This window comes from Neopsephotus bourkii, unplaced genomic scaffold, assembly GCF_033783945.1.
Source record: "Neopsephotus bourkii isolate Nb327-2 ecotype Australia unplaced genomic scaffold, CSIRO-AGI_Nbou_v1 NB_1052, whole genome shotgun sequence".
Classification (NCBI taxonomy): domain Eukaryota; kingdom Metazoa; phylum Chordata; class Aves; order Psittaciformes; family Psittacidae; genus Neopsephotus; species Neopsephotus bourkii.
The window spans coordinates 534461-547786 of record NW_026901541.1 but is presented as its reverse complement, the minus strand read 5'-3'; the positions used below and the strand labels follow the sequence as shown (position 1 = coordinate 547786).

Sequence of the window (13326 nt, the reverse complement as noted above, 5' to 3'; positions counted from 1 at the left end):
AGGTGAAACGAGTCCTTTGTATGTTAGTACAATGAATGCAGTTGTGTTAAAACCCTGTCCCTGCTAATTTGGAATAGACAGAATAGCTTTTAGAAGGTCTTGTATCATTGCCTGTTGTTTGTACTTCTTGTTTATGTGCTGTGTTACAGTGCTCATCTCCAAGGGCTGTGTTGGTGATGCCTGATGCAATACTACACTGTGCAGAGTTAGAATCCTTAACCCCCAAGTTGGAGAGTGTGTGCGCTATGGGACAGCTTCAGACCATTTTCTTCGGGGAATAAGATTTGATGGGGACAATTGAAAAGCAAAAGTCTTGACTTTTGAACACTTTTTTGAAACCTTTTGGAATGTCATGGGAGATTATCCTTACCTAATATGCAATTAGTTCATGTTAGAGGGAAGAACAGTAACCCATTTCTTTGTGCCTGTTTCTTTTGTCTTCCCTTTATTTCCCCCTCCTTCCTCCTCCTCGAAATCCCCATGTGTGTATACTCTCAGTATTTTAGCAGTATGTACATTCTTTTCTGATTCACTAATAAGGCTGAATTTCTTCGGGGTGAAAGAAAACCATGATGTAAATGGGAGCTCTGTGATTCTATTTCTGTACATCATATAGGGGACATAGGAGAGGGACATTTTACAAGGGTCTGTAGTGGTAGGACAAAGGAGAATGGCTTTAAATGGAAAGAGGGGAGATTTAGTTTAGATACTAGGAAAAAATTCGTCCCTGTGAGGGTGGTGAGGCACTGGCATAGGTTGCCCAGAGAAGCTTTGGCTGCCCCATCCCCAGCAGTGTCCAAGGCCAGGTTGGACGGGGCTTTGAGCAACCTGGTCTAGTGGAAGGTGTCCCTGCCCATGGCAGGGGGGTTGGAAGAGGATAGGCTCCAAAGTCCCTTCACACCCAGATCATTTTATGATTCTATGTGTGCTGCTGTTGGCACTTCTGGGAGGAACCACTTGTCTTAGTTTTATTGACAATTTGTGAGGAAAAACACAACAATAACTGCTGCTGTTGGAAGGCTGAGATTAGGGAAATGTATGTAATCACTGGAAATTAGTGAATATATGGCTTTTGTTCTTGAAGTAAAGGGCAGGAAGTCTGCAGTCCAAATCATTCCTTTAATTAAATTAAGATGTTACTGATGGTACTTTTATCAGGTTTTCAGGTCATAAGAATTATTTGGTGTTCTCCAAACCTGGAAGTATTGATTATTTGTACAATATTTACTTTTTTTCCTTCTTCAGTTACTGTCTGTGACAGCACTCTGTGGTATTTATCTGTGATATTTGTATTTATTCTTTCATTGACAAGATAAATGTGATGGAAGAATACAGTGTTTATGTTATGTAAAGTTTCAGTACGCTTATAGCCAAAACAATTGGTGATACAGAGTCCCAGAACTTTTTAGCTATTCATTTACGTCTTCAACAAAAGTGTAAGTATGTACATTTTCAGGAGTACTTTTTTTAATCATTAGTCCCACAGCTTTTTTAACAGTAAGGAAGGAATGCAGATCTTTGAAGGCTCATCTGCAGGTTTTGATAGCCCAATAAAACTAAATTTTTTTTTGGCATAAAGCCTTTAAATGCTGCAATGAATTTTGTGTATGATTGGTGTGATTTAGACTGCAAATAGCAAGTCTGGTGTTGGACAGTTATCTTGATGGATTTGTTAGAGGCTTTTATTCCCTTCTCCCCTGTGGCAGAATACAGTCAGCTAAAGATTTCCTTTCAGATCATCACAAGATTCAAATTTAAAATGAGTTTTAAACTCTGTTCTTTGTCATAGAAGTTCTACATACACTTTGTGTATGTACCATATGATTAAGAAACTTTTAAGAACCACATGCTGATTGTGAGACAGTCATAAGTGATTAAGAGAATCTGACTATTAATGCCTCTGATTTATTTAATTAATTCAATAATTTCTCCACTAAGAGAAATTCTTCTTCCCCTTGAATTTACACGTCAGTATCTTTTTCAGTTAACAGATTAGGCACCTTGAACAGCTAAACCACACATCATTTCCCCTGTAATGGACAGGGCCTTATATTCTGACTGATAATTACCCTGGGTATTACCTGCTTCAATTCTTGTTCACTGATTTGTAAGATGAAGTTTCTGTTGTTTCCATTGCCTGCAGAGCTGTATTTTCAGTGATTGACTGAAGGACAAGTTTTAGGTAACTACAGGCTTGAGCTAGTGTTTGTAAGAATCTTGGCGATGGTCCTAAATAGTCTTTTCTGCGTCCATAATCTGATTCAAGGGTGCTCCCTATAAGGACTGATGTTTTTATTCAGGCTTCTCTCCGATGTGTTAAATACCACTGCTTCCATTAAAAGAAAAAAATAAATCTGCTCTGTAGTTCACAGTCTTACTGTTGGAGATTCTTCCTGCTGTTAAACTGGCTTGTGTCGAAGTGTTCTAATTCTTCCTAAGTGTTTAAACTGCCCACTCAACTTGCGAGACCACATCCCTTACATGCTCCTACACTTCATTATTCTGCAAACAGCTCATTCTGTTGCTGCTCTGCTGGGGCAGTCTCCTTGGTTCCCTGGGAAGCTTTTATTCTCCTCTAGGTCATCCAGTTCTGGTACAGAGAGTTAAGTTACCAGCCGGCCGGAGCTCTTCAGCAGAGCTCCCTGTGCAGGGGTTTGTCTTTATGGCAGTCAGCTTTCTAGAAAGGCCATCTGTAAGCTGGCTGCTGCACCAGCAGGTCAGTCAGAATTTCAGTAATTCTTCTCTAGCTGCTATTTTACATGTTCTGTGAAATATTTTCAACATTTCAAGAATTTTCAACAATTTCAAGAAATTGTTTTCTGGGAATGTAATTACTCATTATTTTGCTGCTGAGCTAAAGCAGTTTGTGACTAATAACCTCAAGGTTCCCTTTTTTTACCATACACTTAGTCATTTTATCTGTGTTAGTAAGGCATGATGACCTATTTTGGTTAGTATGTCTGTTTTTTGAGCTGAAGGATGATAGCAGAAGTGTATCATGGAATTTCTTGGGTATGGTAGAGACAAAAAAGGGGAGTGAAATAACAAAAGTGTTAGTGGAACGTGGATTCTGTTCCGTAAGATGTTAGGCTTTAAAAGCTTTAAAGTATCACCCTTTTTTTAAAAAAACTGGCTTTAATAAGGAGTTCCTTTATTTACTTCTGATTGTTCTAAGCCCTTTCAATCAAGTCTGACTTTGCTACAGGAATTCGGTAAGGTGCTGCTATGCCTTACAAGCATTAACAGAGGTTCACTGCTGCCTGGCAGTACCTTGTGCTTGCTGACAGAGACAGCCACTCATTTTCATTATTTTTTAATTAGATTAATACAACTTTGAAGGCCCCTCACTGGATGCATCCATTAGGAAGACTGCCTACAGGGTATCTTATTCTTGCAGAACATGCAAAAAAGTCAGAGCCACTTCACAAGGTGAGGGTTGTGGTAACATGCGATCTATTTCCCTTAAAGCAACATTGCATTTGGCTGTCCTGCTTGTTTTTCATGCTTAGAATTTATTGGGTGGGGGCAAAGACTTTAAAAGGAATTAATAGCCACCCCTGTACTTCTTTCTTCATTATGTTGGCTTTCATTAATAAAATACCATTTTTTTACCTTAACTTACAAGGTCCAACAACTTCATAGGTAGTTGTTGTTTATCCATTTCCTCATCTTAAGCACTTGAGACAGATGAGAACTGAGCCATAAGTCTCCCATATTGTACACATGGTTAGTAGAGCTGTACTTGGTTAGGTTTGTGATTGTGTCTGCTCGTTCCCTCTTAGCAGTTTTATTTAGACTTGTTGGACAAAGAAATGTGGTACACTTGGAGGCTGAGCTTTCTGAGGGAGTGATACAGGAAAAACTGTAGGCTTGGTAAAATGGGGATGAAACCCAGGACCCATCAGAGCAAACCCATGAGATAATGTGAATGGTGGAACTGCAGGGTTTGGCCTTGAACCCAGCTGATAACTGTCAGGGAGAACAGTTTATCCATGGGATTCTCCTGCTGACCTTGCTGCATGGGCTGACAGTAGTGCGGTTTTCCCAAGCATACCGGAGGGGATCTGGGAAAATCTTAATGGGAGAAGGGGAGAATCAGGGCTTGCTGGGTTCCTGCATGTAATGTTGCACGTGGCCTTTTCCTTTAATTTTTTTATGTTTCTTCCCCTGTAGTCCCTTCTGCAAAGGTTAAGTGTATTGGAAGCTTTTCGGGATTGTGATACAGGTACTGAGCAAAATGAATTCTGTTATCTCTAACAGCAAGTAGAGCTTATCGAAATCGTTGCAAGTCTAGGAAATTTATTTATTTTACTGTAGCTAGGACTTACGGTCCTTTCTGATGTGAACCTTCTACTCGTGAGTTGCTGTGTGCAGCTGGGCTGCTTGCACACCTTCCAGGCTTATACCTGCCCCTGAAGTGTTACTCTTAGCTGGTCAATTAAAGCTTGTGGCTAGTATCACTCTTACCTCATGTCTATTGCTGTTGTGTAAATACTTGAAAAGTTGATACAAAGTGCCTCTGTACAGCCTTTTCTTGACTTCTGTAGAAACATCACTTTTTTTCAGGCAGAAATATCCCAGGTGGTGTTTCTTGGAGGGCAGGAAGAAGGGCTTCCGTACCTCTCATTAGGTAGACTGTCTCTCCTCCAACACCTGCTTCTTCTGTGCTTGATTCCTGGATAATCATCTCACTGAGAGCATCCTTGTCTGCACAGTGAGCCAGAAAGCTTCGTGTTTACCTATGTGGAATTTCAAATTTAGCTTCTACTGGTATGAAAAGAGAAACTGAGCCATATTTTTGCTTTTGTAACCTTACAGAACAACCAAATGTAGAAACATGGAAACCATTAAGATTTCTCTCCAAAGCAAGGGGGAAACATCCCTCTTTCTGAAGTGTTCCAACGTTCTTTTGGGCTATTTTTGCATAGATGGATTTGGAATCTCTTGTAACACAAAACCTTTATTTATGGTCTTATTCTGTGGCTTAACCAAGGCAGAGCGCAGCTTTTGTGATTGCTGCATGCCGTGTTTCTGTGTGCAGTTCCTTGGAGCCCCATGAAACCCTGCAGGTTCTGCTGGGGTAGGCTGGAGGTGGTTGTGCCATCCCTGCAGTGGCAGTGTGAGTTCTGATAGAACTGAAACAGGAATCCATGAAAGCACTGAGAACCTAGAAAAGAAAATTTGGAACTTGTTGGATCTACTTTCTCGGAATTGTAATGAGCGATCAGATCCCGAATGTTGGCAGCAGTCACGCTAGTATTCCACTAGGATTTTGAGTGAAGTTGTTCAGGGTTGAAACAACTTGGAAACATAAGTTTAAAATCTGTAATGTAAGATGGCTGCAGTGTTTGTTAGAGAACTTGTGAATTAGCAAAGCTGTGGATGATGCACGGGTTGACACCAGGATGGCTAAAAAATAATGTAAACATCTTGGTTTGATTTGCTTTCTTTTTTTCTTAATTTCCTGTTTGGAATAAACCTGGCAAATTAAATTTGAACCTTCTGGGAGGGCCTTACCTGCACCTTCTAGTTGTTCAACAAAACAGTTGGTATCAGTGATTTATCAAATTAAGTAGGTCAAACAATGTGCCTTTTGTATTGTAATTTACTGTATACAGTCTAAAATATGCAAGGCAACTGAAGGGGAGCTATCCTTTAAATGTTTTAGATCTGTATTTTAGTGTCTTTACCCTGGATAAAGTTCTGCTTTTTACATTTTTCCAAGTGTAAGTACTTTTCAGTTTTCGGTGGAAGCAGAAAAGCTCTTGCATTGTGAATTTTCAATTTAGCTACCAGAAGCAGAGAATATTTTCTTTTTGAATAAACTCAGGACTGAGAACTCATCTGGGAGCTCAGAAAGTGGGAAAGCTTTTTCTTGTTCCTTTGTCCTTTTTAATCTGTGAACAAAATAATCAGATGGGAGAAAATTGGGATTATGTGCATTAAAGCTTGAAGCACACAAACAACTCCAGATATCTCACTGAAGGCATCATGCAAATTAGGTATCTCATGGGCTTAGTGTTTTTTAGATACTCCGTAGAATTTCTTGGTGTTTCAGTAAATTTGACTTAATGAATAGAGGAATTAATTATGGTCACCAAATCTTTATCTCAGTTGTAAAATATATCATTCTATGTCAAACAGCAGTCTTGTTTGTGGTAAAGCTTGTGTGGTTGTTTGTTTGTTTGTTTGTTTTTCTTTATTATTATTATTATTAATTTTATTTTCTGATGCATTTTTAGGGTTACTAAGACATCTTAGTGGTTTGAGTTCCTTCCAAATTCAGTTTATTGAAAGCCATGTTAAAGTTGGCAATTTAGTATAAAGAAACAAATCCACTGCTACTTTCTCAGCCAAAAGGTGTAAAAGTTATAAATGCAAACAAGACTATATAACACTTAGAAAAGTGTGTAAATATTATGTAACCTGCTGGCTATGGAAAAATGGGTATCAGGGTAAAGTCAAGACTATATTTAAATGCATGTGAATCTTGGAGATGTATCAACTGATAGAAATTAACTTCTAGAGGAAAATGGCAAAAGTAAATTTAATGTAAAGTTTTTGTTTTCACTAGCGTGTTTACTTTCCAATAATGACCTAAGCCATGTGCTTTATCCTTGTTTCATTTGGACCATAACATTTTCTGATACTTCAAAAATTGTCTTACACTGTCTTCCCCCCTCCCTCACCCTGCCAAGTTTCATGTCTTAGTAGAGCATGCAGATGAGTCAAAAGGAACACTGCCAAGATGCAGACTACAGCATAATTTCATCTGTCTTAAATGGTGTAAGACAGATGCATAGGAAGTTTTGTTTTGTTGGTTTGGGTTTTAGGTGTGTTTGGTTTTAGGTTGTTTCTGTTGTGCTTTGCTACAGAAAAATAACCAGTTCTTTCCAAGCAAGCCTTGCGATGCTACTGCTACTAGTCCTAGTCCTGGAAGTTCAGCATCTTGCAAGATGTATGAGCCTTGGATACACTTTCAGTGGGGCTTGTCTCCAAGAGGTTTTCACCTCATTTTCCCCTGCAGTCCACTGTGTGCGTGGTTGCTTGTGTATTCAGGTGAGATTTCTGTCCCCTACACATGTCAACTTGAAGTTCCTACTATTTCACATGTTGGGGGGAGAATGAAATAACGTACGAACAGATCCTCCCAAAGCACAGTTCCTGAAATCTGCATGCTGTTGTGGGCATGTTTATTTTCTACTTGTCTCCTTGCTGTGACAACCTCAGCTTTTGGAGGAAGGGAGCAGACAGTTTATTTCAAAACCTGTTATAGCAAAATGTCATTTACATAAGCAACAGTAGGCCTTGCTTCTGAACTGTGTTTTCCTTTGCAGAGACTAGGAAAGCTTTTTCTGTGAGTCTGATCAGAGGATGCCTGGAACCTATAGCTACATTACCCTGTGATACTAGACTTCTTCAGGAAGGCAAGACTGAAAACTCAATCTCAAATAAGCTTAAAGAATTTGAAAGGGACTATACTTAAACTTTCCTTGTTGGAGTGAGCAGCAGCTCAGTCCACTGTTCAGGTTCCATTTTTGTTTGTAGTCCAAGGCTGTTTTGCCTTCAAGTCTTAGTGAAGTTGGAGGATAAATGCTCTTTGATAATGTGATGGGGTTCTGAAGTGTTTTTTTATGCCCCCTTCTCGCCCCCTTTGCCTAGCAGCTACCCTTGTGTTTACGTCTAAGCCTTAACTTTACGTTATTGAGACTTTTTTAGTTTTTGCTTGGATGCTACCTAGATGCTACTTGATAGCAGAAATTGGCTGCTTTGTGTAAATACGCCTGCTGTCCTCTTTTAACATTATAACTAAAGTGCTTCCTTGTTCTGCAGCTGGATCTAGAAGGGATAATCATACTGGTAGCATTGGTTCCCAGGATATTCTTTGATTTGTAGTCACAGACCCTCCCAAAGACAACTGGAATGATGGTAGCTTTCCATTTGGGTTAAATGACAGAGCAGTTAAATACCTTTCTGTTAAGGTGAAACAATAGTCTCAGAAAGTGGTTTTTTTCTTAACAGTGGTTTTACGAGACTGAACGCAAAGGCTTGTGCTGAGCAGTTAGAGCACTGTTGCTGGTTGGCTTCATTGTCTGACTACTTGACTCTGAATGATTCCTGAGCAACACAAAGAAGCATATTAAAAATCATGTCTTTTAATGACAGTGAACGTTGTATTACTGCTACCAAAATGTTTTAGCAAATTTCCCCAGAAAACATTCTTTGCTACAGCAGTTGGGCTTGCAAATTGAACCTGAATACAGGAAAGGCTGGGTGGTTGGAGAGACACAAGCCGTCTGCGCAGCTTAGAGGAGCAAAGTCTAGAGGCTGTAGATAGAGAGGGGGCAGGGGGTGCAGTACTCCCAAATACTTCCCTCCAGGCAGCAGTACATTAATAGCAACATGCCAAGAATGTCTGATAGTGGGCAAAATGTGGACTGTTACAGCGAAGTTTCATGCTGGTGAGGAGGTCTTGCAGAGAGCTATGAAGCTTGATGCAGCATTGTTTCCATTCCTTCACAAGGTTTGTTTGAAAAATACCAGGATCATATGCTGCTGAAACTGGAAACATGAAAGGAATTTCAGGGGCTGAAAAAACCCAGGACAGATGAATATATCTTAACATTAACTTCAAAGGATCTGTAATATGGAGGAAGTGGTTAAGGCTGATTTCTGACTATATGTTTAGTCCAAAAGGGCAAGAATTAGTGCTGAAAGTATAAGAGCATGGAGCAAGGTAATACTGACCTGTGTCCTGAGAGGAAAAATCTGTCCTCTTCCTTTTATAAGATAGTGTTCAAATATCTTCTGTTCGCACTAAACAACTGATTATACTAGCAAAGCCTGGTTTTCCTGAGTCTGTTCTACTTGCCGTAAAAGTAGGATTCTGGGTGTTTATAGGGAAGTACAGGTCAGGACTTCTAATGGCCAATCTCTCTCCAGTTTTACTGGTTGGCTAAAAGTGGCCCCAGAATAATAAATTACCTGCTATTAAACGATCTGGAGTCATATATTCTTATCTGTATCTAGCACTGTAGGTTACAGAGTAGTACCAGTAAAACATTAATGGAGACATGCCTAATTTTGTCTATTTGAAAATAGAGTGATGTTGCTTTCATTTAAGAAACTGTCTCAGAATTAGTGGGAGCTTAGAGGCATGTGAAGAGAGTTACCAAGAATGAGACTAGAGCTGTAGTCCAAATGCTTCTATGGTTTTGCAGAAGCTGTGGATAAGGCAGAGTGTTGTGAGAGCACAGCACCATCAGAAGAGGTAGGGCAGCAGTTATGTGATACCGATGCTCTGGATGGAGTTGCACTTTGGTAAGGTAAGTGGTGCTGTTTAGAAATCACAGTGGAGAAGTAGGAGCGAGTCACCGAATCAGTCATCTTAGTGCCAGTATTGAAATTTGTGGGATAATCAGTGAGCTGAGACAAGTAAGCTCAAGAACATGATAAAATAAGCACTAACAGACTTGCTGCCATCTGACAAGTATCTCAAGGAAGAGTTGACCTCTTCACACAACAGCATAAGGCATGTCAGTGACGGAACTTTGTTGTTGAACAAGCTGCTCAGATGTATTTCATATCATGCTAAGAGTTATTGTTAGTATTATCTTTGGTGCAGGAAGGAAAATGTGAGCAACTCTTCCATTGCAAGCCTATCATACGAGCCAGTAGGAACCCGTTGTGCTTTTATGTGGAGGTGTGTGTGATCAGCACTGTGGCTGAAAGCCTGGACAGTTGATGAAGGTGATCTCAGCCTCTGTGGCTTTGACTGATTTGTGCAGAACAGGAAAGCCACCACCCACTGTAGAAGTTATGGGGCAGCTGAAATAGCAGCTGAGTCCAGTACAGTGTTAGAACAGACTGGTTTATTGGTTGGGGTTTGTTTGTGATGTGTGGGACGATTTTTGTACCCTGGGAGTGTGGGGAGGTTGGCTTTGCTTTCTTTTTTGTGTGGAACTCTGTGTGCCCGCATGCAGAACATGATAGAAAAATTTAAGAGGTGGTGTGTGGAAGCAGAGCGAGAGTGTACGAGGCAAGAGAGATCTTGTTGAGCTGGCTGCTATCTGGAAAGAGATTTCAAGTTGGAAGTTTTCACATGACTGATTCCTACTTCCCAGGGGAAGGATTTTCTCTGGGTTTCAGCTTTATCAGCTTTCTCCCAACAGAAATAACATACCTAACCTCTAAATATTTTCTAGGTACTTGAACCTAAAAACGGGCAATACTGAGAACTGCAAATTCACTTTGCACTGGAAAGCTCACTTAATTTTATGAAAAAGGACCAAAGTTTGTATGTTACCTTTAAGGAACTTTAAGCATGTTTAACAACAGGTGACAAATGCAGCAGGTTAGCTGCTGCACACAAATATGATTGTATTTATAATGTGGTGGTAGGGCTGTGCAAGTGGGCATACATCTCATCTTATGAGTGGCTGCATAAATCCACTAGTGCCTCATAAATCTCATCAAGAGGTTGTTTTCTTGACATTTCCCAGGTTCGTAGTTTGCCTGCAGCCATTTTAGGAGGTTCTTGGGAGGAGAGCTGTGTGAGTGGTCAGGGACGTGAAGGCAGAAGAAGATTTAATGCTATTTGTATGCTTTCCCTTGCTGATCAGAAGCTGAATCCCTGCAGAAGTGGCCTCCTTCTTCTTCCTCCTTCATCTTCCTCATCTCCTTTTACAATTGCCTTTCAGAAACTGTGCAGCTTCTCAAATGACTTTGAAATTCACTAGCACAGCACCATAATTGAGTTCAGCTACCTAAAGTGGGTGACATAAGCTCTTGTATAACTCCGCTCTAATGAGGTTTTTAGTACCAGGTCACACAACAGAAGTAAGTACATCTGATTGTTTAATGCAGGCAAAATTGCAGGCTGGCCACACCTAATCCAGTCTAGAAACATGTGGCACAGCTGTGTTCTTGTAACAGGAACTTCGTTAACCAAGTACAGCTCTCCAAGAGGAAGCAAATCTTTGTATTGTGGCTTCAGCAAGTACTGCTTATGAATGTTTGCTCACAGCCTTGGGGCAACCCTCAGAGAGAGAGTGGAGGATGTAATGCTTTAGGAGGTGGACATCAAAAAGATGGGGCTTCCCAGCACTGCACATCTTGCTGAATATTCCTGGGCCTGTAACCTGGGATTTAGCCCTAGTATTTCCACCCAGAGGTCTAGTTTAGCCCAGCATCCTGCCTCTAATAATAACCAGTAGTAATGCTTAGGGGGGAAAAGTAAAGACAGCAATTCCTCAAAGCTTTTGGCAGGCTGCAGTTCAAGGACTTTGAGCAAGAAAGTCATGTCTGCACCTTTGTTTAACAGTCCTTGCCAGACTTTCTTTTATGAATACACCTAACCATGTGTTAATCTGTTCTAAAGTTTTGCTCACAACATCCTGTGACAGTGGGTTCTGCAATTAATTGTAGTATGGAAAAAGTACCTCCTTTTCCTCTTGTTTTCAATCAAGCTGCCTGATAAATTCATTCTATATCACCCAATTCATTTATTCCAAGACATGGTTTCCTATTACTTTCTCTATACCATTCATGGTTTTATGTCTGTCATCTTCTTTATCTTCCCATCTAACCTAAAAGCACTTGCTTGTTTAGTTCCCCTTTGGTTAAAGCTGCTCCAGACATGTTATTGTTGCAACCCTCGTTGAACCTTTCTTTGCTGTATCTGTCGTGTTCTTCTCTGAAACTTGCTCACGGAGCAGCCCTAGGCTGTACCAAGGATTTCTAGTGGTACAGTGGTAATCCCTGTTGCCTTACATATCCCTGACTTGCTTACTCCCAACATTCCATTTGTGCTCCTAACTGGCACTGAGCTTTGCCATCTGTATTTCCTCACTTCACTTAAACTGTGGTGGCTCCAGTGTTTGCATTCACTATATTGGCTATTATTTTGTGTTGTGTGTGTATAAATACCCAATAAATCTATCTGCAGATCTTCTGATAATGTAATCACCAACAAAACTTTTAATATCTTGCTGCTTGCAGCATTTTTCACATAAATAGTAAATACGTTGAGTAGCACAAATGCAAAACCACAGCTTTTTATTCCTGTCTTATTTCTTCCCATTGAACCAGTTGTTAACTCACAGAAGGACCTTCCATCTTATTCCATGACAGTTCAATTTCTTTAAGAGCTTGTGGTGAGAGAGATTGTCAAAGGTTTGTTAAAGATCCAAGCACACACAGTGTATTGTACATATCGCAGTTATTCATATATGTCATGGAAAGTTTGCTGTAAAAGAAGCCATGCCATGATGACACTCCTGTTTCATGTTTATCTGCATATCTGTTAATGTGTTCTTACGCTTTCTATCGGTATTCTTAGTGTATGAGGGAGTCTATAGCTACAAGCCTGTAGTTCCCTGGAGCCCTTTTATTGAAATTGGCAGCACACCCTCAGCTTTTTATATCTCATTTGTTGTTTGTCTTAGAGGGAAGCTAGCCAGCATGCTTAGTAGTTCTGGGGTTGTATGTTGTAGTGCCTTTAAGGTTCCTGGGTCAATAGCATCTAATTCTGGTAGCCTGCTGTTGGTCCTAAAGTCTGATCTAATGATGCTGTGTTTTTGACAGCCTTCTTGCTCCCATACACCCCTTGTATTTTCCTGAGTTTCAGGATAGTTGTGTCCAGTTTGTCTCCATTATCCCTCTGCCTTGCTGAGTAGGAGAGCAGACCTTCCTTCTCCCATGTTGCTGTCCTGAGTGTTTCCTATATGTGAAACAGGAGCTAGAAAGAAGCAGGCTGCCAGAAGGCAGGAAAATGTGGCCATGGAGGAGCACCTCTTTCTGGCTTAGTCCTAGTTTATGTTGGCTTAAGCAGGTCCAGAATCCATGGCACTAATTGCGTGTGTGTGTATATATATATAAAAATATATAAAAAAAAGGCTTTTATTGATTAGTTATTTGCATGGAAAATATAGTTGAATGTAATTGTTTCCAGTTCTTATCACTCAGAACAAATTTCAGTTTCATTTAAAATAAACTTGCACAGATGATCTTTTTTTATTATTATTATATTCATAACAAGATTGTAATACAACTCTTCAAATGTGTAATGCATTAATAGAATTTAGGATCAGAATTAAGGGGAAAATGTTTATTGTTCAGAAGAGTTAATGTGCATTTTGATTTTGAAGCAGTTCAGAATTCACTGTTTCATATTCTTTTTTGTAGTTGATCTTCAATATTTGTAACAAAGATCCGCAGTTGCCTGCAAGTTCTGTTTTTGATGTGGGTCAGACTTACGCTCTCAGGTCTCTAATGACTTTCTGGCTGTTTGCCTGGTTTTTACTCCCTGGAAAGAAAGATGCAGTT

At 40.0% G+C, this 13326-nt stretch overlaps 1 protein-coding gene across 5 annotated transcripts in view; it reads left to right on the top strand.

Annotated features, from left to right (window-relative positions):
* FARP1 (FERM, ARH/RhoGEF and pleckstrin domain protein 1) overlaps nucleotides 1–13326 on the top strand; it is a 220571-nt gene that overhangs the window by 10614 nt on the left and 196631 nt on the right. For 2 of the 5 annotated variants that reach the window (XM_061361087.1, XM_061361086.1), the window contains exon 1: nucleotides 2742–2827. The exons of 1 other annotated variant lie outside the window; for it this stretch is intronic. In XM_061361087.1, the coding sequence (XP_061217071.1) occupies nucleotides 2760–2827 (68 nt within the window). In that variant the 5' untranslated portion in view covers nucleotides 2742–2759. Of the gene's footprint in view, nucleotides 1–2740; nucleotides 2828–13326 lie in introns of those variants that run through there. 2 more of the 5 variants (XM_061361088.1, XM_061361085.1) reach the window with 2 other exon arrangements.